At 44.5% G+C, this 25628-nt stretch overlaps 2 protein-coding genes across 2 annotated transcripts in view; one reads left to right on the top strand and one right to left on the bottom strand.

The window, feature by feature from the left end:
* The window catches only part of IK (IK cytokine), a 53740-nt gene extending 33183 nt beyond the window's left edge, over positions 1-20557 (bottom strand). Inside the window, exons 1-5 of the mRNA XM_073620871.1 lie at positions 20416-20557; positions 15352-15415; positions 12134-12226; positions 11942-12001; positions 10504-10671 (exon numbers count right to left, since the gene is read on the bottom strand). Of these exons, the coding sequence (XP_073476972.1) occupies positions 10504-10671; positions 11942-12001; positions 12134-12226; positions 15352-15415; positions 20416-20431 (401 nt within the window). The 5' untranslated portion in view covers positions 20432-20557. The remainder of the gene's footprint in view (positions 1-10503; positions 10672-11941; positions 12002-12133; positions 12227-15351; positions 15416-20415) is intronic.
* NDUFA2 (NADH:ubiquinone oxidoreductase subunit A2) overlaps positions 20507-25628 on the top strand; it is a 12802-nt gene continuing 7680 nt past the window's right edge. The window contains exon 1 of the mRNA XM_073620875.1: positions 20507-20779. Within this exon, the coding sequence (XP_073476976.1) occupies positions 20676-20779 (104 nt within the window). The 5' untranslated portion in view covers positions 20507-20675. The remainder of the gene's footprint in view (positions 20780-25628) is intronic.

Raw genomic sequence — 25628 nt, 5'->3', positions numbered from 1 at the left:
TCTAGCAAGGATCTGTACTAAGACTTTCTCATCCTGAGAAGCCGAAGAGGGCCCTTCTCCACTTGATTCCTCAGAGGAGGAATCATCAGTCCCATCCCGATCCTCTGAAAGGGATTCTTCTCCTTTATCCCAGAGTTCCTCAGCTTGAGGGTCCTGGGTAACAGAGGAAGACCTAGTGCGTTTTCTTCCACTGAGTGAAGATGCAATTACGGCCATTATTTCTTTCCTCTAAACCATTAAAGGTTGAGGAAAAAACCTCCTGTGTAATGTATACAGGGGCTGAAGTGCCAGAAGCAGATGCAGCCCCTGACCCCAAAGGCTCTCCCTGGCTAGCCGTCCCCAGCCCTTCAGGGGGGGAAGGTGCTGCAGAAGGGGGGGTCCTCAGAGCCCGAGGGAGATCCCCTGGAGCCTCTGGTTCTTGGGGTATTTGTACCTCTTCTACCCATAGTGCAAAGCAACAAGGTGGAGGTATCACAAAAAAATTAACACTGACTGCTGAGCGATGTAGTCCGGCAACAGCCACTGCTACCAATGCCCAGTCTAGTGTTTCTAAGTAAATGCTGCCTAGGAGAATGCCTGTGTCCCACCTTACATGCGACCGTCACCAAACAAGTGTGCTTCATATAGCCTTGCAGCCGGCGATGTGGGCGTCTAAGCACGCCGGACGTCGCGCTGAAGCTCCGCCCCCTCCTCTGACCACCCCCCTCGGTTTTTTTCAAAAACATGCGCTTTCCCGCGCAAGCCGACCCTCCGGGACAAGCGTGGAGGGGAGGCTGGGGGTGGAGGAGGAAGGAGAGAGGCCGGCAGCTGATGGGGTCTGCCATATGGTTTTTTTTTTTTTTCTTTTTTTTTTTTTTTTTTTTTTTTGCCACTTCAGCTTGAAGGTTTCTCCCGGGAAAAGATTTTTCAAATATTAAAATTCAAATTTCTTTCCCATCTTATCGTCACATCATCGTGGCTTTACATTTGCTTGGTACTCCAATTTAGTATATTACAAAACAAAAGGTACTCCAAGCACTGAATCTCATTAATTTTATTAAACCATTCCCTCATCTTTGGCCTCTCTTTCCTTTGCCAATACTTAGGGATTAAGCTCTTAGCTGCATCAATAAGATGTGGCAAAAGTGTTCTGAGATATGTTTTAGTCGGCATATCACTCATGTGGAATAAACAGATCCAAGGGTCATTTGGGACGTCCAAGTTTGTTATCACTTTGATAAATTTTCTTACTTCGCCCCAAAACCTTTTCATTTCCGGACATAGCCACCAGATATGGGCCATTGACCCCATCTCTGAGCAGCCCCTCCAACAAAATTGCGACTTATCCCTATGTATTTTATGCACCCGATCGGGGGTCAGGTACATTCTGGTCAGGCATTTAAAATTTAATTCTAGGAGTTTACTATTAACTGAAGTGGCTGAGACTCTTTTCAAGATCAGGGAGACTTCCGTATCTGTAAGATTTCTCCCTAACTCCTTTTCCCATTTCCCTATATAGTCCGGGGTTTCTAACCTTTCTAAATCAACTAGAACTTTATATATCCGGGAGAAACCCCCCCTCCCCTCTCTATCCAAGCATATTTTTTCTAGTGGTGTTAAATTATCCACCGATCTTATTGGCTGTGGGAGTGAACCAACATAGTGTTTTAATTGGCTATAGCGCCAGGGGTTAATGACTAACATATCTCTTTTGTCCTGCATCTCTTGGAATGAGCATATTCGACCCCTATGCATTATGTCTTTTAGTTGTATATTTTCTTCTAGTAACCATTTACCAAACCATTCCTCTTTCCCTGGTGCAAACTGTTCTAAATCTTTAAGTGGCATTAAGGGTGAGTTATACTCCCAGTGTTCCTTTCTGTGAAGGGTGTCCCATATCTTAAGTGCGTGTTTAGTGATTGCATGCGTTTCAGTGCTGTACTTTCTCTGTTGAGGCGAAATCCATATAATCTTATCCAGTTTAGTGTCACTAATTTTATTTTCTATTACTACCCATTGTTTTTCTATGTTTTTGACCCATTCAGTCACTCTGGCTATAGCGATAGCTTCGTAATATTTCCTTATATCTGGTGCTCCCCATCCCCCTTTACCTTTAGTATTAATCAATTGTGAGAATTTTAATCTAGGTGACTTTCCCCTCCAAATAAATTTTGAAAACATTAAGTGTAGCCTTCTGAGGTATGTATGTGGGAGTGTTATTGGTATCATTTGCATTTTATAAGTTATTTTCGGCAGTATAACCATTTTATATATGTTGATTCTTCCCGCCCAGGATAGTTGACCCAGATGAATTCTACTCAATTCAGCTTTTACCTCGTTTAACAGTGCTATAAAGTTCGCTTGGTATAGCGTTTCGGTTGATGTAGTGATTTTGACCCCCAGATAATTCAATTCTTTTTTCCCCCACACAAAGGGGAAGTGTTTTTGGTAGGAGTGGTCACTCTCCTTGAAGTGGTTTATCTCAAGTGCTTCAGATTTAGTTGGGTTTACTTTGAAATTTGATAACTTTCCGTATTCTACTAGGTTAGCCATGATATTTGGTAGGGATATCCTTGGCTGGGTTATATACAGCAGGATGTCATCTGCAAAGGCGGCCAGTTTGTATTCCATATTCCCTATTACGACCCCACTAATATCCCTATTCTGTCTTATCCTTAATAGAAGGGGTTCTAACGTCAACAGGAAGAGCATGGGGGAGATTGGACACCCCTGCCTTGTACCATTGTACATGTCGATTGGGTCCGAGAAGGTCCCATTTATTTTCACTCTTGCCGATGGTCTTGAGTATAAGGCCCTAATCCATTTACACATCCTCTCTCCACAGCCTACCTCCTCGAGCGTACTCATCATGAAGTCCCAGTCTACTCTATCAAACGCTTTTTCAGCGTCTATGGATAGAAGTAGACCTGGGACTCCGCTCTTTTTGATTTCCTGGGCTACTAGGAGGGTTTTGATGCAGTTATCCCGTCCCTGTCTACCTCTAATAAACCCCACCTGGTCCGGATGTATGATCTTCTCTATTACCTGCTTCATTCTGCTCGCAATCACTTTTGCGAATAATTTAGTATCCACATTTAGCAGGGAAATAGGCCTATAGTTTGAACAAACTGTCGCATCCTTATCCTTTTTGAATAACCGTAATATTGGCTGCCAGGGCTTCTCTGCTCATTTCCCCCTTGTCTCCTATGTCGTTCATATAGGCACACAGTTTAGGGATTAGATAGTCTTGGTATTTTTTATAATAAAGCACTGTCAACCCATCCGGTCCTGGGCTCTTACCTACTTGTGTTTCTCTAATTGCCTTTCTAACTTCAATCTCTGTAATAGGGGACTCCAGTGTGGTATGCTCATTTTCCGATAATTTAGTCATTCCCACTTCACTTAGGTAATTTTTGATCTTCGCTTGTTTTTGTTCCCTCTCCTTAGTTGTTACATTTCTATTTATGGAATAAAGCTCACTGTAGAATTCTTGGAACGTCCTTGCAATATCTGGATCCCTATATTGGATCTCGTTTGTTCTAGATCTTATCTTGTCGATATATTTGTTTTTTTTTTTTTTACTTAATATCTTTGCCAGGAGTCTACCAGGTCGGTTACTGCCTACATACCTTTCTTTTTTAACAAGGTTATACTTCTTCCTATTTTCCTGTTCAATTAACTGCCGTATAGCCTCCCTGCTCCTAAATAGTTTTGCCAGTGTTTCGCTATCCCCCTTTTTCTTATGATGTTGCTCTAATTTAATGATTTCCTCCTGAAGCATGCGAAAGGTCTCTCCCTGGCTTCTCTTTTTCTCTACCCCCGCCTTAATCATGATCCCTCTGATATAGGCTTTATGGGCCTCCCAGACCATAGTTTCTGATGTTTCCTCAGCGGTATTAACTTTAAAGTAAAATTCTAGTTCTTCTTTAATAAGTTTGTCTATCTTTTCATCATGTAGGAGGTCCTCATTTAGTATCCAGCTACTGCTCCGTGTTTCATGCTTGCTTAATTTTATTTGTAGGCTAACCGGGGCGTGGTCCGAGAACGTCATTGGCCCTATGCTTGTACCCTCAACCTCTTCCACATAGCGATGCTCCACGAAGAATAAGTCCAGCCTAGAGTATGTCGCGTGAACGGGGGAATAGAAGGTATAATCTCTTATGTTCTGATGTTGCATCCTCCATATATCTACCAGCTGCTGATGACGCAGTTTTTTCCTGAGTTTTTTCATCCACTTGCCTTCGGACCCCCGAGCACGCGACGTACTGTCTTTACCTGGCTCTAAACATATATTGAAGTCTCCTGCGATAATGGCCCTACCTCTCTTAAAGGTTTCAAACTTTGCCAAGATTCCCACTAGGAACCTTGCTTGGTTATTATTTGGGCAGTAGATATTTGCCAGGGAACATTCCATCCCTTTCAAGCTACCTCTTATGAACAAGAAGCGACCCTCCGGGTCAATTACTCTCTCCTCTATTGTGAACCCAACTCCCTTTGCAAAACCAATCGCCACTCCTTTTGCCCCTCTTATCGGGGAGTCTCCATAGATCCAGTACGGAAACTCGCTTGTAGCTATTCTCTTGCTTTTGCCTAGGTATAGGTGGGTCTCCTGAAGGAGGACCACCTCTGCTTTCAGGGATCTCAATTCTCCCATTATGTTCGCACATTTTATGGGGGAGTTGATGCCCCTCACATTATATGTGACTATATTTATCCCAGCCATCCTGTTATTTTAGCCCCATTTACACCTTTACGTAGCCCCTCCTGGCTGAATAGTCGGATCCACCAAGGATTGGATTGGTCTCGTCCTACCCTTAACCCCCCCACCCCCAACCCCCCTCCTCCCTCTCCACCCGTGTACCCTCCCCCCCCCCACCCCACCCCTCCTCCTGCCCACCCACCTCCCTCCCCCCAAATCCCTCCCACCCAGCCCCTCGCCTTTTCCCCTTTCCCATCAAGTTGGGGGGAGTATTGGGGTGCCACATGAGCCCCCTGAATGAAGAAAAAAGAAACCCTGGCCTACCCACTCCACCTGGCCACACGGTTTACTCCCCAGAGGTTGAGCTCAGAGGAGGGTCTAGTCTGGCCAAGAGCTTCCCCCTGGGTGTAATCCCAGCCATCCCTCCCACACACCCTCCACCCACCCCCCCCCCCGCCCCCACCGACAATAGATCGTATAGAGAGAGAAACAAAGAGGGAAGAGAGAGAGAGAGAGAGAGAGAGAGAGAGAGAGAGAGAGAGAGAGAGAGAGAGAGAGAGAGAGAGAGAGAGAGAAAGACAAATCCATTTTCAATCACTTTTAACATTCGAGGCCTCTTTCAGTCCCTGTGTTCTTTTGTCATTAGTATTGGTTTCCAAGTGACAGGGTCCCCTAAGTGTTCCTGACTTCCGCTTTTCTCCCACCACCCCGGGATCTCCATTACTGGGATTCCAAGTCGATCGCAGAAATTCTGGGTCTCCTCCGGAAATCTCAGCACCGCCTTTCGGCCGTCCTTACGTCCAGTAAGGTTGGCAGGGAAGCCCCAGGAGTATTGGACCTCGTTCGCCTTTAAGGCAGCTAGTAATGGCTTCAAAATTCTTCTTCTGCTTAGAGTTTCTGCGGCTAGGTCCTGGAAGATGTGTAAATTTGTTTCACCGTACTTCACCTGTGGGTTTCTCCTTAAATTCATGCTAATCTGTTCTTTGTCCCGGAAGCTATGGAATCGCACTATTACATCCCGCGGAGTGTCTCCCCTAATTTCGGCTGGTTTCCTAATTCGATGGACTCTGTCTAGGTTTAAATTACCGCTGATATTGCAAGGGCTCTTCAAATCTTTGAAAATTTCCTCCATTTTTTCCTGTAGGTTTTCTTTTTCACCATGCGCTTCCGGGAGGCCTCTAATCCGGAGGTTTTTTCTTCTGCTGCGATTTTCTTGGTCTTCCATTTTGTACCTTATATACCTCTGTTCCTTCTGCAGCACTTCTATCTGCTGTCTCAAGTTTCTTATTTCTTCTCCTTGTTTGTCCACTGTTGTTTCAACTTCCTCCACTCTGGTTAATAGGTGGCTCATGTTCTCATTTACAGCGCTGATCTCACCTCTGATTGAGGCCTCCAGTTTCGCAAACATTTCAGCGATTTCTCCCTTGGTAGGGAGCTGGTTTGCCTGCTGGATTTCTTCTGCAGTTTCTACTTCTACCTCGTTACTGGGGGGTCTTGAATCCATCTCCGCCATTTGTTTTCTTGTACCCATTTTAGCCGTTCGATCTGGCGTTTTATTCTTTGCACCTGTTGAATTACTTTCTTTGTTACTTTCATTCATCCTATATTTTCTGATGGTTCCCGGGCTTGCACTTGTTCTGGGTGGATTTGCAGGTCCTTTTGTTGATCTTCCTCTCATTTTTTCTACCTATACCTGGTTAGTGGTTCCTCCTCTATTATGTGTGGTGTGTTTTCTGACTTTCCCTATGGCACTGGGGATTACCTTGATCCCCCAAAATATTTAATTTGTTGCACCGTAGTATTTACTCCACTTATAGTGTTATATTTTAGCGATATATTATTATACTACAGTCACTTTTGTATGTGGATCAGTACGACAGTCCCCTAGAATGCGATTATTTCCATACTGCTTACATCAATGGGATTAGTCCGCTATATCATACACCCAACTTCCGACACAGGAATAAGTCAGCCTATTGTTATAGTGAGATATTGTGTATTTGTGATCTCAAGTTGCAGCAAAGTCGCATATGCAGGTGCAGCGGTGTACTGGTCAAACAGAAGTGTGCAGTATCCATATAGATTGACACTACTGAGAGTACTTCTTTGCGTCCCTTACCCACCCCCCAGCACCGATATAAACCAGCTTATTAGTATGAAATAGTTTCATATGAGAGAGGAGTCTTGTTATGGTAGAGTCACGTATACTAATAAGGCAATATAAAGACACATATAAGGCAATGTTTCTATACAGCTTGGCAGATTAGCAATGTTGGAAATAGTCCGAGGCCTCACTTAGCCATCTTAAATACAACAGCAGACCAAGATTAGTGTAGGGAATGATGTTATACTTGATGCTACTTTGATGCGATATAGTCGCAAGTAGAAAGTCGCAGTAACTGACACAATATGAGCAGGTATCCTTGCACTTTAGCAACAAGTGATTTAATGCATCACTTACCCATCTTCAGGCAGCTAAAAGAACCAGAGTCTTACCCACTTTCTTCTCTCCTAGGGCATGCGCCTGTTCCATGCGATTTCTTTGACTTTACCATCAAGCTTCTGTATCAGGTTCTGTATCGGGTTATCACTCTCTGCTACTCTCAATCCCTCCTCTCTCCCTCGATCCCGGCGAGCCGTCCCATTAGGTTCTGATGGGTAATGGACCGTGCATGTCTCCTCTCCTCTCCCCTCCTCTCCCCCGTTTGCGGAGGTTCAGTGGAGCCGTCCAAAATCCTGTCTGCAGCGGCCGCTGTAACTAAGGAGTCAGGGCACCGCTCCCCCCGTTTCCACCCTCCTCCGTTGGAGCCCAAGGACAAGAGACCGGGAGCTGAGACCGCCGGAACCGACAACACCGTTCGGACAGGGGTGAAGGGGGGGGTGGGGCGGCCAGAGACTAGTGCATGGTCCACGGGCCTGTTTTAGCAGGCATCATGGTGTGAGGGACACCCAGCAGCCCAGGCTCAGCTCTGACCCGACCCCACCCACATCCGGCTCCTCCTCCTCTCCACCTGTCTTGGGGTCTGCCATATGGTAATGGCGGCGGCGATAGTGAAGTATACTACCGCCTCACAGACCAACTGCGGCCCCCCCTACTCTTGGGGGGAATATCCCTGAGGAGAGCCCCCTATCCCATCCTACCTGGAGCTCGGCTGGAGGAGCTGTGCAGCGGAAACACTGAGACAGACAATCAAGCATGAGAAGGTATGTGCTCTTGGCAGCCCCCGGTGGCAACAATAGGCATAGCATACATTTACTTAAAGGAGAAACCTACTAGAATTAAAAAATTCTGTGGAATCTCCCTTACCTTATCCAGCTGCAGGGTTCTGTTATACAGACCCAATCTTCACCTCTCACGGTGGGCTCCGTTTGGAAAAAGAGACTGGGGCCCCCTACGGATAGGGGGATCCGCAGTTCTGGGCCTGTAAAGCACCCGGCCAAGAATAAGGCTAGAAAAACCAAATTCTGAAATGCGGGGTCTAGCTCTCTAAAAAGAGGGAGCGTTACAGGTAAAACCTCGTTTCTTCGGACACGAGGCCCGGGTACCAACCAATTCGGCCTAGAAAGGACACTTTGAAATGGATCCGGTTCGCCTGGCTTGCCCCAGTATAGGATACAGGATATTCCCTTTGGAGCTCAGCATGGGACATCTTTACACGTCCAACACCTAAGACACTGGCGAAAAAAAAAACTGAGGTATCCCTGTAAGAGGAGGGATTATATAGGGGGCTGAACTTCCTGTTTAGGGTGTGACCAGTGTCCAATCACCTAGTGATACCCTATATAACCCATCAGTAAATACTGAGGCTCTGTGTCCCGTGATGTACGAGAAAGAAATATTTATTTTAATAAAGTTCAAAGTTTTAAACAGTTTAATCACTATGTGGAGCCTTTTATCTTTTACATGCACCAGTTAATCACTCCCATTTGGAGACATATACAGAGAAACTGGAAGGAGAAAAAGATATCTAATTAGTCCTGGGAGACTAAATCGCTTTTTCTGACCAAACTTATGCTGGCCATACACTATACGAAAAATTGGCCAAACCCATTTTTGAAAAACGAACATTCGGCTGTGAGAGCAAAATGATAGTGCCATTATGTAATGACCAATAAATCGTTCAGTGGACATAAATTAATCAATTTTTTGTTTGTTTTTTTACATACACCTAGTGCAAACAGTTTCGGATGGGAAACACATTAACCTTTCAATTTATCGTTCGTTCGGCAAAAAATTTCCAAACTTGTCCTTCGTTTTTTTTGGCTCAAAAATGTCCCAACGATTATCGATTAGGTGCCCATTAACTGGCCAAATGACCGAATTTCGGACAACTTTTCGTACAGTGTATAGCCAGCATAGTTGTGAGGTCACATCAACTGAGGTGAGCACAAAACCTGAGGGGGGGGAACATTGGGGAGCAAGTTTTGCTTTATGAATGAGAAGATTAAAAGAAGATTAAAAAGGATTACCACAATATCATTTTCCACAAAAGATATATTGGACTTTGATCCAAAACTACCATAGATAAAATCACATATTGAAATAGAGGTTTAAGGAACATGTCACTGAAATCTATGTTTTTCATGTTTTGATTTTTCACAAGTGGAATAATTAGTTCCCTGCACACTTTACAGAAGAAATGAAATAATGTTGATGGCACTGTTTATATATTTTTGATTTCGAATATGGATTGCAACAATTAGCGCAACTGTTTATTTATTCATTCAACACTTTGTCACTTTTAAGTGTTCTACCAATATTTTTTTTATTTTTTATTAATTTTATTATATTTGAAATTAGAGGATTCAATAACATATCTGTTCTACGAGTCTATATTGATTCCCTATTAGATCTATGCGGATGGAATGATTTTTTATTTTAAATAAAAAATGTGATTATGTAAGCCATTGCAAAGTGACAATAACGGAATTTGCTTCCAAAGTAACATATGGAAACACATTTGGCATTGGGTTGATTATCTGTGGTTTAAATTGAGCCTGGCTGTGTTCCAATTAAGATCAGCAGCTAGTAAATAGTGAACTAAAACAGTTGCTGGCTGAGATATTAGATTATTCCAATCAACACTAGTTGCTCACAAGACTCTTTGATTATCAATTTTGCTTCTGTAATTTCATTAAAATTACAAACTAAAGCCGGCCATACATGGCTCGGATTCTGAACGAATTTTCTTTCAAAAATAGTAACTAAGAATTTTCGTTCCATTTTGCCCCATTAGTGGGCTGCAGCAACGGCCGATATTCGTACAGCCATCAAATTTGAGTGATCGGCATGGTAGAAGTTTTTGGAAAAACAAACGATTGTCTAATTGAACGGAGAATCATGTGAGAAATATCATTGAAAAAGAAATGCGCTTGAGCTGTGACCTGGAAAGAAAAGATTTGTGGCTACAAAATTTCTTTTCTGTAGCAACATGAGGTGAAATTGAAGGCATGGTTGTTCGATTTTCTAAATCAATGGTAGCATCAACGGATTACAAAATGCACTAAATTTCTAATTTTCTAAATAAAATTAGTTTGGAATTCGGCCCATGTATGGCCTGCATTACATAGCTGTACTGCAGAAAAACCATTTAAACTGCTGCTTTTGAGTCCACTCACAGAGAATGTACTTCAATACACTTATGTCTATCCAGTAGTGAATTAACAGCTGTATGGACTTATTTTTCTAAAACCTGCTGCTACTTCAGGATTAGCAGGCTTGATTTTATTGATTTCAAAGTAATTGTAAAGCAAAGGAACTTTACCTTCATGAAAAAAAAAAAAAAAAAAAAAAAAAAAAGGTTCAACTGTTCTTAGCAACTTACGCTTCTGCTGTTGGGCCTACTGCTCGGTAGTTGGCTGTGGTGCTGATAAGTTCTGTTTCTTCGTAGTCCTTATTGACTCCATCACGTCGTTCCTTGGCTCTGTCTCTGTATTTCTCTGCCAGCTCTCTCTCCCGCTCAATCTCCTGCTGTCGCAACTTAGCATAGTAGCTGCACATAAGAGAACAGAAATGTCAGAGCTGCATGAAACTGCCTGCAATTAAATTACTGCCCCCCATCCACAAGAGGAGTGAAATTATTCCTCAGAACACTTCACATTAATCCCACTTATATTTGTCTCCCCTCTTCATTATAGTTCACAATATTGCTGGGAGGTACTATCAGTACATTCATATATCTTAAAGAAAGCCACATACTACAAATGTTGATCCCCATCTGTACTCAAGGAATGGGATAGGGGATTAGAGGAACAACATTTACTTTACTGCACTTGGTTTAGATTGCACCATAATGATCAATATATATTCTATTATACACACATACACTTTGTAAACTAGAAGGGAATTTATAATAATGTCCCCTTTTCCCTATAAATATTTACAGAAAAAAAAGTCCTTTTGTGAATGGCCTGTAATGTTCCTGAATATAATATTGATAATAAACTAAGAATATAAAGTCTTTAGGAGTTCAAACTCCCCCATACAGAATACAAAATGAAGACGGCAAAGCCTGTGTACAGAATTCACTTACATATAAAATGACAATATAGTTCCAAACAAAATGTGGTACACAGAGTTTAATTGCTTTCCTCACTACATCAGCATTGCAAGTATGAGACTTTTTACATAGATTGTATTAAAGTGGTTAACCCACTTTCCTATGTTCACATAATCTGTTCTGTCTCCTCATACAGTGCCCTGTGTCTGTGTTTTATTAAAAAAAAATCCTCCTTTACCATTTTTCACAGCAGCTCCCGGCGCTCATGTAACCAGCTGTGTCTCCTCTCTGCCCGTCTGACAGAAGCAGCGGGCAGGGCCGAGGTTTCACCACTGACATCAGCGGGACGTGAGGAGATTGGAGACACGTCCGGTCACATGACCACCGGGAGCCGCCGTAAAGTACGGTAAAAGAGGAATTCTTTTTAATAATACACAGAAACAGTAGGACACTGTAAGAAGAGACAGAACGGATGGTAGATATATATTATTCCCGCAGCAGGAGGGGGATAGGGCACATAGAGAGGGGAGGGGGGACAGACGAAACAGAGGGGAGGAGATAGCCAGGCAGAATCAGCCAGGTATTACAGGGTGCCAAATTACAAAGCACAAGCACTGTGCTGTATAAAATTCTTTAAAAAGAGGATCCATATATTTTTTTTTTTTTTGGGTTAACAAACGCTTTAAGTTATAACATATAAGAAAATTATATAATGTTGCTGCCACCTAACAAGTACCAACCTACTGTTTTTCATCTGATTTACCTTTTTTTCTTCCTTCTGCGGGCAGCTGGATCCTCATCCTCATTATATTCACGTGGCATTCTAAAAATGATAAAACATACTGACAGGTTAACACTAATTAAACAGCATACAAAGTCTTAAAATATCTGCTCTTCGAGCATGTTTACATTAAATAGGTAGCTTGTGACCTTTTATAGCTAAGAAAATACTTACTCATGATGGCGAGATTTTGTAGGGGGCGCTGAAGATGGAGTAGACCGAGGGGTCATAAGAAGTTTACGGAAGTCTTCATTTGTAAGTTTTGACCTACAAGAAAAAAAAAAGATTATGTAAAAAAATAAAATAAAATAATACAAAGGACAAAAAACACAGGAATTATATGTTGTTTAAACCTCTAATTTTTTGACAAACCAGGGAATAGTGGGATAAGGCTGCAAAGAACACTTTAAAGGGTTACGCAAGATGACAGAGGAGTCAATTCACTAACATTTACCGCATGCGATAACTTGGTCAAGTAACTAATTTGCATACATTTTCGCATGTGGAAATTAAGTCCAATTCATAAAAAAGATTATGTGGCATTTACCGCAAAAAAAAAAAAAAAAAAAAAGTGGTGGTAAATATCGTTTAAAAAGTTCTTAAGTCTAATTCACAAACAGATCAGAGTAAAAAAAACAAAACAACATGCAATATTTACCACCAGGGTTTGCTGGCAGTATCATGAGTGGTATTCGTCAAAAAACAGCGCGGGGGATGGGGGATTCCCATGCTGTTTTTTGATAAATTAGCTGGTTGCTAAGGAGCAGGCCGGGAAGCCAGCTGCCGCAACCTTAACAACAGATGACTCATCACCGCTGACAGCTGAATCTTAAAAAAAATTAAAAAAATAAAATGCCCACAATTAAAAATTATGAAAAATAAATAAAAAATCCATACCAGACCCTTATCCGAGCATGCAGGTCAGGAAAGGGGAGGCCACAACTATACCAGGCCACATGCTCTCAACATGGGGGGTGGGGGGCTTGTTGGAATCTGGAAACCCCCTTTAAGAAAGGGGCCCCCAGATCCCCCCCCCATCATTCACTAAAAAAGTGTCAAAAAGTGTCCCCAGATGTAAATCACGCCGTCCACAGACCCCCCCCCCAAAAAAAAAAAATAAGGAAAAAAAAAAAAAAAAAAAAAAAACACCCCTTACCTATACAAGAACTGTCAAATGGCGAAGCCCTGCCCCAAAGCACCTACCCCCCCACGTTGAGGGCATGAGGCCTGGTATGGTTCTTGACCTGCCAGGCTGCATGCTCGGATAAGGGTCTGGTATGGACAGTTGATGAGTCATCCGTTGTTAAGGACATGGCAGCTGGCTTCCTGGCAAGCTCTTTAGCGACCAGTTTAATGCAGTAAATTACTGCATTAAATAATGCACTAATTACGTCTAAATCGCACAAATACCGTATTTAACGCAAAATTCTTAGTGAAATGAACTTCCACATATGATTTACCGCATTTTATTTGCGGTTATTTAACTCTTAGTGTATGAACCCCAGAGTGGTAAAATCAGCTATACCATTCCACATCTTTTACCCAGCATCCCTAACCACAGAGAAGCACATCTCAAAATGGTTGTAAAACTTTCTTTTTATTCCCCTCTGTATCTCTGCTTGTGATGCCTGTAAGAAATGGGGGTGGTGGAGGGCAGTCATTACCAGGTCAGGAAGACACAGACAACAATACAAACATTGTCTGTAGTTCTAACCCTTTCCCCTCTCTACTAAAAAGGCGTTTTTGTCAGTTTACCTATTAAACTGATTTTTCATAGTTTTCGGTCCTTAAAGAGAAGTATGGGTTTGTGGGTTTTTCCTCCATTATACTTACCTGGGTGGATGCAGCATCAGTCCAATGCTGCATCTATCCCCCGGCACCTCTAAACCGAGCCATCGAACATCGCTAATAGCTCGGTTCTCACAGCTACCCGAGCAGAGAGCTGCTGACTGTCAATCAGCGGCTCTCCACTCTGCTCCTCCACGCTCACTGGAGCGCTGAGCTGTGGAGGGGCGGGGAGCGGCTGTTTCAGGATCTCAGCGGCTGGCTGAGACGGGCGTCAGTCCAGGCACCTGGCGGACCCAGACTTTATTGTAGTGATGACGCGGTGACCGGGCTGATATCCATGACATCAGCAGAGAGCGGAAAACGGGTCACAGGAGTGCAAAATGAATTGCACTCTTGTGACCCATAGGAGAAGCCCAGCCAAACAAGCCCAGGCTGGACTTCTCCTTTAACCGAGGATGTGGGATGAAATCTTCCCAATAGTGAAATAAGTGGCAAAAAACTGACAGAGGCTTTCAACCCCTTCTTCCACACTTTCCAAAAATAAAAAGTATTGTCTGGAGTTTGGCTTTAGGTAGCATAATGAGGCCAAGGACCAAACTCTGTCAAGCCTAAATTCTGTGACATTGTGAAATTAGGTTATACTGTATAGTCAATATAACCTAACATTCTGTTCACAATGTATGGTTCTTCAGATTCATACTGAACATGAGACACACTGCAGTATTAAGTTAGGTACTATCTCAAGGTTATAGGAAATACTTCCTGCAATACTTCCTGCGTAAGTGCAATACTGTTTTTTACTAATAAACTTTTTAAAACGTATTACGCTAAGGAAGTTTCTATGTCCTTTTATGGGGAATGAGCATTTACCTGCCATATGAGAAGATACCATACGTGGATGACCTGATGAGCCCTCTAAGCGTTTAAAGACCCGAGGCTGGGGTTAAGAGCCACAGGCACGCATGATCTCCTTAAATAAGAGATCTAAGGAGCTGGTAAGCGGCAGTATTTTCGTGGGTGGAGACATTTTTCTGTTGCACCCCATCACATCCCCCATAGTGTTACAGTTGCATGTCATCACTGTCAGGAAGATTGCAAAGCCATCATCCAGAAGATCGTTCTACTAAGTGGGCTCTTTTTCAATAGCCTAGCCGGAGTGGACTTGACTCTGTTGCTTGTGTATCTTGGTACACACTTTATTCCAAAATTTTTGGCACTTATCACTGGTGATATTATTTATAAGTTGATGTGATTATTTATTGCATGAATTTTTTATTTTATCTACATTAGTATGGTTATGACTCAATTTTTAAAATTTTTTCAATTTTCTGTGATCACAAATCAGTACACAGCGCAGCTTCTTTTTTCCTATATTGTTTGTAGTGTGTGTGTCTCACATTTTTAGTTGCAGCTTTTTTTCCACTTTATATATGGTTTAATCCTTTATATACGATTGTTGTTGGGATAGCGCAGTAAAATAATTTTTTTTGTTTGTACTATCTCAAGGTTGCTTGGCAAACTGACTATTAGCTTCAGAAGATTTGTCCAGCACTGGAATAAGTATTAGTGAAGACAAATAACCCTATGCTTGGTGTAATACTTACTGGAATGAATGCAAATCTTCCACCTCATGGCCATCAGGAGCCAGAGGATTGGAGAACAGCTCACCTGGAATTTTAGGAAAGAAAGGTAGTCATTAAATATACAGTAATAAAAAGGGACTACTTCCATCCATCCTTCTGAAAATAAACATCTCTTACAGAAAGAAACCTTGCCCCTTCAGGGAGGATCACCCCAGGGACCTATAAGCTTTAATAAACATTTATTTTGAATATACATTAAAATAAAAAAAAAAAAAATTTTAAAACGTTTATTTCGTTTGTAAATTTATATTGGCACGGAAGGCAGCTTTATTTTCTTATCAGATGAATGGACTATTCAAAATAACAGGTTCACGTAAGCAATAGGTGCACCATAGAAAGTTTATACTTTTTGTCTCATCATTCTCCTGCGGGCTCAACTTAAAAAAAAAGTGGAACACAAGACACTCTTTCTTGAATCTTCAGAGTGGCAGTCAGCGTATGATTGGCCAATCGCCAGTCTCAACTGCTGAGGTGTGGGGTGCATTGATATGTTCACCAAGTATTTAATTTGAAACCACATAACTGGACAGAAATCAGTTATCCAGAATGAATATTTTTCAAACATATAACATCTATTGAGTATCCTACATCTGTGAGGGGGGGAATCTGGACTGTGGAGGTGATTTGAGCACAGTGGTTTTTACTGATTTTATAACCATTTGTGTTTCAGTTGACCGTTTTTTGATATTGTGAGAGTGCGGTTCACCGGTGTTGAGGCACTAAGCTGCGTCACCTCTGATGAACCTTGCGCCTTTAATCTTCCTTTTTTCATCAATAAAGTCTTATATATTTGTACCATAGACTGTAGTTGACTCTCAGATTTTTTACCAATTCTTGAGACATCCCTTTGTCTTAACATTTTGTAGTTCCACATAACTATTGGTATAACAGGAGGTATCCCGTCTATCAGACGTATCAGTCATGGCTCATTAATTTAATTATTAGTGCAGTGGATTCAGTTGGGTTTTTACATTTTTCATTCAACTTGGGGTGCATACATCACCTTGAGCATGTCTTAAGTGGTTCTAAAGGCTGAATGTTTTTGTCTTCATGCATGCTACGCATGAGGGTAACAAACTTTCAGTATGCAGCTCCACACTCAGACCCCTAATACTTACCTAAGCCCGATATCATTCCAGAGATGTGCATGAGAGCTTCGACTCTCCCGGGTCTCACGCTTCTCATTGGCTGAGGTGCAGCAGCAGGAGCCATTGGCTCCCACTGCTGTAAATCACAGCCAGTGCGAAGGGAGCGGGAGGTGGGGCTGAGCACTTTAAACACTTTAACTTTGTGATCACCAAACTTTTGGAGGACAGCAGATTGAAATAGAGAACATGGAGCAGGTATGCAAAGGTTGCTATAAAGTGACTTTGTTAAGATATAAAAAATACAGAGTTTTTTTATTTATGCTTTGATAGATTTGTAAGGATTAGGGAGGAGTCAAACTTTGTGGCAGGTTTAATTTCCATCTTGGAAACAAACTATTGAAAATTGACTTTAAAGCAGAGCTCCGCTTGTCTGCCACCTCCCCCCCTCTGGTGCCACATTTGGCACCTTGTGGAGGGAGGAGGGAGGGGGGAGCAGGTACCTGGTTTTCACGGTGAACTCGTAAGTTCAGCCCTTGCCGCAGCCAGCCCATTGAGAAAGTGCAGCACAATTCGCGAATGCGTAGTAGGAAACCAGCTGTGAAGCCGCAAGGGTTCAATGCTGGTTTCCTGTACCCAAGATGGCGGCGCCAGCACGCGAGAGCCTATTCAAAAATCGGCTTGGGTGAGGACACCGCAGGACCCCTGGACAGATAGGTGCCCTAATAGTAAAAGTCTTTTCATTTGGAGCTCTGCTTTAACTGTGGAGTTACAATAGGATTTAACAAGCATTTAACCCAGAGTTCAGCTTAAAAAGTAAAATTCTGCTTTCACCTGTAAGTAAACCTAAAATCTATTTTTCAGCACGTTCAGCTGAATACAGTTCTTTTAAGAAAATAATTTTCTGTGAATCTGTTGAAAAAGGTTCTTACCTGGAGAGACTACCCGAAACATCACTTCCTTTTTCAGGTTTACAAAATTATGCCACTGCCTCAAAATTAGCAGCAACTTTTGCAGACTTGAACACTCCTTCATGCGCTAATTTGGTAGGCAGCCTGTGTCTACATGCAGGGGCAGCCAGGGAGAATTCAACAGGGCACACATGAGTGGTGACGCTTGGATTTATGGGACATGTTGTCCCAAAGAGGGGGATTATGGGGACTTTCTATGAAGAGGTGAGTGCGCCCCTCCCCAAATGGAACTACAGGGAAGCGGCACACAGAAACCAGAGGCTGCTGTGGCAAAGACAACAAACTGAATGTGCCTGAGCCTGAGCTTGTTTGGCTGGGCTTCTCCTATGGGCCACAGGAGTGCAATTTGTTTTGCACTCCTGTGCCCCGTTTTCAGCAGAGAGCAGCCTGAAGTCCACTTTCTGCTGACGTCAAAAATATCAGTAAAGGCATTGCGTAATCCCGACTCTGGGAGTCTGGACTCCCCAGGTGCCTGGGCTGATAGCCCTCTCAGCGAGCCACTGAGACGGTCGCTCCCCACCCCTCCACAGCTCAGCACTCCAGGGAGCATGGAGGAGCAGAGCAGGAGAGCTGCCGATTGACAGGCAGCAGCTTTCTGCTCGGGAAGCCGAGAGAACCAAGCCATTGGTGATGTTCCATCGCTCGGTTCTCAGTGCAGAGAAGCCGGGGGACCGATGCTGCATCCACCTAGGCAAGTATGAATCTTGAAAAAAAAAAAAAGCATACTTCTCTTTTAAAGGTAGCATGTATTATTATCAACCTTATTGGTTCATAGAAATGTATTTATGATTAAAACAGAGTGAAGCTTTGGCTTTAAAGGGGAACTTTAGTCAGAAAATTAAGTCCTGCTAGATCACTTCAGGCTGCCCCCCCTTGCAGGTAAAGATATGTAAAACATTAAAAATAAGGGTCTATACTGTTTAAAATCCAGTAATACACTGTCTCACCCTGCTCTGCACATGATAAGTTGCTCTCTATTTTTAAGCACTGCCGAGTTTACTACCACTGCCTAGTTTGCAGAGGCCGATTGGCTGACAGCCTTAGGGCCAGTTCACACTACATGCAGTCCAGTGAATTTTTTTTCTGCATCAAAAAACATGTAAAGAAGGTTATACGGTTTCCAATGGCATAGTTCACACCAGTGCAGTCAATTCCAGGGCGTTCCAGAAAAAAAAAAAAAAAAAAAAAAAAAAAACACAGGACATCCTGCATTTTTGTTGCACTGGACTATACTAGAATGCAGTAAAACGCATCAAAAATGCACAGTAATGCATTAAAAATGCACCAGATTCCAGTACAGTACAAAAAAAAAAAAACCACAGGAAAAAAGAACACAAGCATCTGAAATGCATGTGGAATTGTAACAAAAATGCACCGGAACAGATCAAAAACTCTTATGCAGAAACAGATATGGAGTTTGCTTTTTTTTTTTTGGTCTGAATTGGCCCATAATGTTAAGGAAGCTGCTTCTGTTTGATCTGCAACTGCCATGGTGCTGCATATGTGATCAGTTCTGACACCAGTTATGACAGTTTGGTTGAGGACACAATCAAATGTGACAGTGAGCAACCCCAGCATTCCAGGAATGCAACTGTTAAATCAAAGGTTTTAGTTCTGCTTTATGATTTGCTGCTGTTCAGGGGCTCTGGGTTTCATCAAAATGACAGCCTCCGGCAACCCCTCTGCAACCTCTGGCAGCCACCGGCATTGCCCCCCGCCATGTATTCCGGGCTCCGCTTGACCATCTGCAGACCCAGGACCGACATGGCTCACAGATGGGCCCAGTGGGTGGAGGGGAGGGAGAAGAGTGGAAACTCTCCGCTCTCCTTCCCTTCTTGCTGTGACCCGGAAATCAATGTGTATGCCGTCACTTCAGGGTCAGCCTCGCGATCCTCATTGCAGTACATTCAGTGGAGCCCAGGGGAGACATGCTGGGTGTTTTAGACCCTCCATGTCTCATTAAAGAGAGCCTGTCACCTAAAAATCATCACAGAGGGAACGTTTTGTCCCCTATGTTATATATAAAAAAAAAAAATAAAATAAAAAAGTTAGGAAAAAAAAAAGTTTTTTCTTTTGTTGCAAAAAAATTAAAAGTTACACCCAAGCACATAAAAATACCCCTCCAAAAAAAATTGGCCCCCCAACAAATACGCACATATTACCGTAAACGCACCTCGTCTTTTCTATTTTACCAAAAATGTGGGTAGTTTATTGCGTTTGCTTTCCCTAAAATTTAAGTTAGTGTTTTTTACTGAAATTTTGCCTTTCCTAGAGCTTTGCGGTGCTATAAAGTGACGTAAAAAATTGGAACTGCCACTACTATATTCTCTAGGGCAGTGGTCTCCAAATTGCAGCCCTTTGCTTGGCTTTATCCGGCCCTTGAGGCATTATTCCTGCCACTGACACCAAGGATGGGGCATAATTCCTTCCACTGACACCAAGGATGGGGCATAATTCCTTCCACTGACACCAAGGATGGGGCATAATTCCTTCCACTGACACCAAGGATGGGGCATAATTCCTTCCACTGACAACAAAAAGGGGCACTATTCCTCCCAATGACACCAACAATTTCTCCCCCTAATAACAAAGATCTGGCATTGTTTACGCCCAGTGGCCACAGTGCGGCCCCCCTAAAGTCTGAAAGACAGTAAACTGGCCCTTTGTTTAGAAAGTTTGGAGACCTGGTCTAGAGTCTTTCAGAAAATATGTCTGGGGGGTTTATGTAATCTTCAGGCCTAAATTTTTTTTTTTTTTTAACATGTGTACACAAAATGCAAAAACGAAGAAAGGGTTAAGGACTGAAGAAAAGGAAGGTAAAGCTATGCATATGATGTATTTCTATGCACACACTCCCCCTATACATAGGGCAGCAGGACACTGTATGGGGACCTCCTCTGTCCTCTACACCCCCCAGTCACACTATACCGCCCCGTTCAATAACAATATATCTCATATTTACTACTTACTGTCCCTTTCAGGCATCTTTGCAATCGTATTAACAGCAAACCGGAAACAGGAAATACTACAGCGCTCCCACAATTCCCCGTACACCAACACCACCTGATCATGTGACCTGCAGGAGCCTTCCTATTTGGACCAATCAGTGAAGCAGGGGGGCTGCACAACAATTGAGAATCTTGGAACGGCGATTGGCTGGGCCGCTGTCGGTCACAGCTCTGCAAAAGGCTCTGATTGGAGGCGAGCTGGGCATGTGTGCAAAGTGAAAATGGCGGCTACCATAGTGAGAAACATCGGGTCAAAGCTGGGCAAGAACCTGAGGGAGGTCAGGATCCATCTGTGTCAGAGGTCTCCGGAGAGTCAGGGGGTCAGGTGAGGATACAGGGTTTCCGGACTGGGCTGAGGTAGTGAAGGTACAGATGTGTCACCTTCCTGACAATGTCAAAGAGGCTGCCTGTACACTGCCAGTGCTGTCATTGATAAACATGTGAGGGGAGGGACGTTCCTGACACACACGAGATCACAAAGCTCCAGAACCATCGTGATATTCAGACATGCAGTATATTCTTTGTATAAGCAGGACATCCTAGGACTACAGAGGCAAACGCTGTGCTTTTATCAGAAGGAAACCAAACCGAACACTTCTCCTTTCTTTTCTATAGGTCCATACCCAGATCAAAATCTGACTAGAAAACTGTGCAGAATGTACCCGTGTAGGCGCGTAACCCCCCCCCCCGTACCCATGTAAGCGCATAACCCCCCCCCCATACCCGTGTAGGCGCGTAAACCCCCCCCCGTACCCGTGTAGGCGCGTAAACCCCCCCCCCCCGTACCCGTGTAGGCGCGTAAACCCCCCCCCCGTACCCGTGTAGGCGCGTAAACCCCCCCCCCGTACCCGTGTAGGCGCGTAAACCCCCCCCCCCCGTACCCGTGTCGGCGCGTAAACCCCCCCCCCCCCCGTACCCGTGTCGGCGCGTAAACCCCCCCCCCGTACCCGTGTAGGCGCGTAAACCCCCCCCCCGTACCCGTGTAGGCGCGTAAACACCCCCCCCCGTACCCGTGTAGGCGCGTAAACCCCCCCCCCCGTACCCGTGTAGGCGCATAAAACCCCCCCCCCCGTACCCGTGTAGGCGCGTAAACCACCCCCCCCGTACCCGTGTAGGCGCGTAAACCACCCCCCCCGTACCCGTGTAGGCGCGTTAACACCCCCCGTACCCGTGTAGGCGCGTTAACGCCGCCCCCCCCGTACCCATATAGGCGCGTAAACCACCCCCCCCCGTACCCGTATAGGCGCGTAAACCCCCCCCGTACCCGTGTAGGCGCGTAAAACCCCCCCCCCCCGTACCCGTGTAGGCGCGTAAAACCCCCCCCCCGTACCCGTGTAGGCGCGTAAAACCCCCCCCCCCCGTACCCGTGTAGGCGCGTAAAAACCCCCCCCCCGTACCCGTGTAGGTGCGTAAACCCCCCCCCCGTACCCGTGTAGGCGCGTAAACCCCCCCCCCCCCGTACCCGTGTAGGCGCGTAACCCCCCCCGTGTAGGCGCGTAACCCCCCCCCCCCCCCGTACCCGTGTAGGCGCGTAAACCCCCCCCCCCCGTACCCGTGTAGGCGCGTAAACCCCCCCCCCCCGTACCCGTGTAGGTGCGTAAACCCCCCCCCGTACCCGTGTAGGCGCGTAACCCCCCCCCGTACCCGTGTAGGCGCGTAACCCCCCCCCTCCCCCCCGTACCCGTGTAGGCGCGTAACCCAACCCCCCCCGTACCCGTGTAACCCACCCCCCCCCCCCCCGTACCCGTGTAGGCGCGTAACCCCTGCAGATGTTTGTGTCTGTACATGTGTAAATAAAGCACTTTAGGCTCGGTTCACACTGGGACGACTTGGGATCCGACTTGTCGCCCCTCAAGTCGCCCCAAGTCGCCCCAGAAAGAGATTCACATGAGAGTGAATGGGAGCGTCTTAAATGACACTACTGAAGTCGCTCCGACTTCAGAGCGTACTCCCTGTACTACTTGGATCCGACTTGGTAGGCGACCTGTACCATAGAAATCAATGGAAGTCGCCTCCAAGTCGGATCTCTCTGTAAAGTCAAGCGACTTTGCAGGGAAAACCCCTCCCTCCCCCCCTCCCTCCTAGAGAGCTGATTGGCCACAGGCAAAGTCGCCTGTCATGCAGGCGACTTCAAGTCGCCTTGTAATTTGCTAAAGTCGCGTCGAAGTCGCGTCGAAGTCGCGTCGAAGTCGCGTCGAAGTCGCCGTGCAAAGTCGCGCTGAAGTCGTGTTGCCCCAGTGTGAACCGAGCCTAACTATGTCATGTGTTTGGGCTCTTGCACATGGACACCTATGAAGGCCAACATTTTTAGGCATTCAGGCAGTTTTCTTTTAAACTGATCTAAACGCATTCTGTTGTCTTTAATGGGCCTGTGTACACAGGCATGTAAATGTGTGCTGTATATAGATCAGTAAAAAAAAAAAAATACAGAAATCTGCATTGCTGCGCCCAACCCAAGAAAAGCTAGAAGAATTTTTTTATGCAGGAATTTTCTGCCACAATTGGATAGTCAAGTAGCTTTTTCTACCGGCACAGATGAGCAGTAAATGTTTTACAGTTGTGTGCATGTATCATGTACAATTGTAGCCTACCAATCCTTAAAACAGAAGTAAACCCATCGCTGTAACCCAATACAGTTACATTCCCGAAACGTGCTGGGAATGCAACTGTCACATTGGTTGTGTCCTCAATTCAAACCATCCAATGGCTGGTATCATAACTGATCGCATGTGCAGCACCATGGCATAGGAGGGTTTACATCCACTTTAAATGTGGTGGCTGCATTAGTTTTTCTTTTTTTAGACTTTTGTTGTTCTTTTCACCTGATGATCCAGCCATTAACACACTTGATGTTATAGCGTGTCTCCACTCTGGATGGACGAGCAATGGAGTCACTCTTGGACAGCACCATTGTTAATCTGGGGAGAGGGCAGCGTTAGATGTGCTAGCAGATTTAGATGAACTTGACATTTAAAGTGGAATTCCAGGCTAGAACTAACTAAGCTCCAAGCTGCTCCTGCCCCCTTCTAACATCTATACTTTCTACCCTGTAGAAAAGGGGTGTCAAACTCCATTTCACAGCGGGCCGCATCAGCAGTATAGTTGCCCTCAAAGGGCCGGTTTCATATCTGGGGTGTGTTCTGTACAGAGTGCGGGGTTCAGGAGTGTGTTCTGTACAGAGTGCGGGGTTCAAGTGGTTGTAAACCCACTTTAAAAAACAAAAAACTAACACCTGCAAGACAAAGGCATAATGAGCAAATATGCATAGCATACTAGCAACAGCTCACTCAGGTGGCTTAAAGGGGTGGTAAACCTTGTGTTTTTTCACCTTAACCCTTTCACGCCTAAGCCTATTTCTAACATTTGGTGTTTACAAGTTAAAATACATATTTTTTGCTAGAAAATTACTTAGAACCCCCAAACATTATATATATATATATATATATTTTTAGCAGAGAATGTACAGAAATGGCGATTGTTGCAATATTTTATGTCACACGGTATTTGTGCAGTGGTGTTTTAAACGCAACTTTTTGGGAAAAGGGACACTTTCGTGAATTTAAAAAGAATAAAACAGTAAAGTTAGCCCAATTTTTTTTTTTATGGCGACGTGGAATGGCGACAAACTACGGTACCTAAAAAAAATCTCCATAGGCGACGCTTTAAATTTTTTTTACGGTTACCAGGTTAGAGTTACAGAGGAGGTCTAGTGCTAGAATTATTTCTCTAGCCCTGACGATCGCGGCGATACTTCACATGTGTGATTTGAACACCGTTTACATATGTGGGCGCGACTTCCATATGCCTTTTCTTTGCTGCGCGAACTCGCGGGGATGGAGGCGCTTTAAAAATGTTTTGTTTTTTTTTCTTATTTATTTTATTTATTTTTATATTATTAAATTGTGTTTTAAAAGAAAAAAAAAAAGATCACTTTTATTGCTGTCACAAGGAATGTAAACATCCCTTCCCTGACAGTAATAGGTGGTGACAGGTACTCCTTATGGAGGGATCGGGGGTCTAAAAGACCTCCAATCCCTCCTTTGCACTTCAAAAGTATTCAGATCGCTGAAAACGGCGATTCTGAATACTGTATATTTTTAAAAATCCGGCGCCATTGGCAGCCGAGTAATCAGGAAGTGACATTGTGACGTTGCTTCCGTTTTTACATTCAGGAGACTGGAATGAAGCCGCTTCCGGCTTCATGCCAGTCTGTCTCTAGCTGCCGGAAGTGGCGGATCGAGGATCGGGTCCCCCGGTGAGATGGGAGGCCCAGTCAGAGCGGCGGGAGGGGGGGATGTCCCCTCCCGCTCCTCCGGGATAACAATCGAGCGGCTTTTTAAGCCGCATCGGTTGTTATCCCTGGATAGCCGATTGCCCGCTTTAAAAAACAATACCGGGCATCATCCCGGTATAACCCCCAAAAGCCGAGGTCGCATATCTGCGTACGCTCGGCGGGAAGGGGTTAATGCATCCTATGCATTAAGGTGAAAGAACTTCTGACATTGACCAGCCCCCCCCGTTTTACTCATTTAAACCCGTTCGTTCCCTCGCTGGAGACACGCTCTACCTCTCTGGCCCGTGTTTTCGGCTCTTGATTGGATAGATTGATAGCAGCGCAGCAATTGGCTTCCGCTGCTGTCAATCAAATCCAATGATGTGGGTGCCGGGGTCGAGACCGGCATTCTGTGTCTACGGACGCAAATGCTGGATTCGGGAGCGCGCCTGTATGGTAACCCCCCAGGGGGAGCACTTCCCCAGGGGGTTTATTGATGCAGGGAGGAGCCGCGAGCGCTGTTGGGGGACCCCAGAAGACGATGATCGGGGCCACTTTGTGCAAAACAAACTGCACGGTGGAGGTAAGTATGATATGTATGTTTTTGTGGGGTTTATTTATTTATTTTTAAATGAGGGTTTACAATCACTTTAAACACTTCAATACCAGGCACTTGCGCACCTTCCTGCCCAGACTTAACTTTTTTTTCCAGAAGTTTTTGGAAAATGTGGAGAAAAAAGTTTTTCTTTATCGTACATCACGGGACACAGAGCAGCATAGTAATAACTATGTGGGTTATAGGCCACCTTCAGGTGATGGACACTGGCACACCCTAAACAGGAAGTTGCCTCCCTATATAACCCCTCCCATACAGGGAGCACCTCAGTTTTTTCACCAATGT

The sequence above is a fragment of the Aquarana catesbeiana genome, linkage group LG03, assembly GCF_042186555.1.
Source record: "Aquarana catesbeiana isolate 2022-GZ linkage group LG03, ASM4218655v1, whole genome shotgun sequence".
Taxonomy (NCBI): Eukaryota; Metazoa; Chordata; class Amphibia; order Anura; family Ranidae; genus Aquarana; species Aquarana catesbeiana.
The sequence above is the reverse complement of the archived record's forward strand: the minus strand, read 5'-3'. Positions and strand labels throughout refer to the sequence as shown.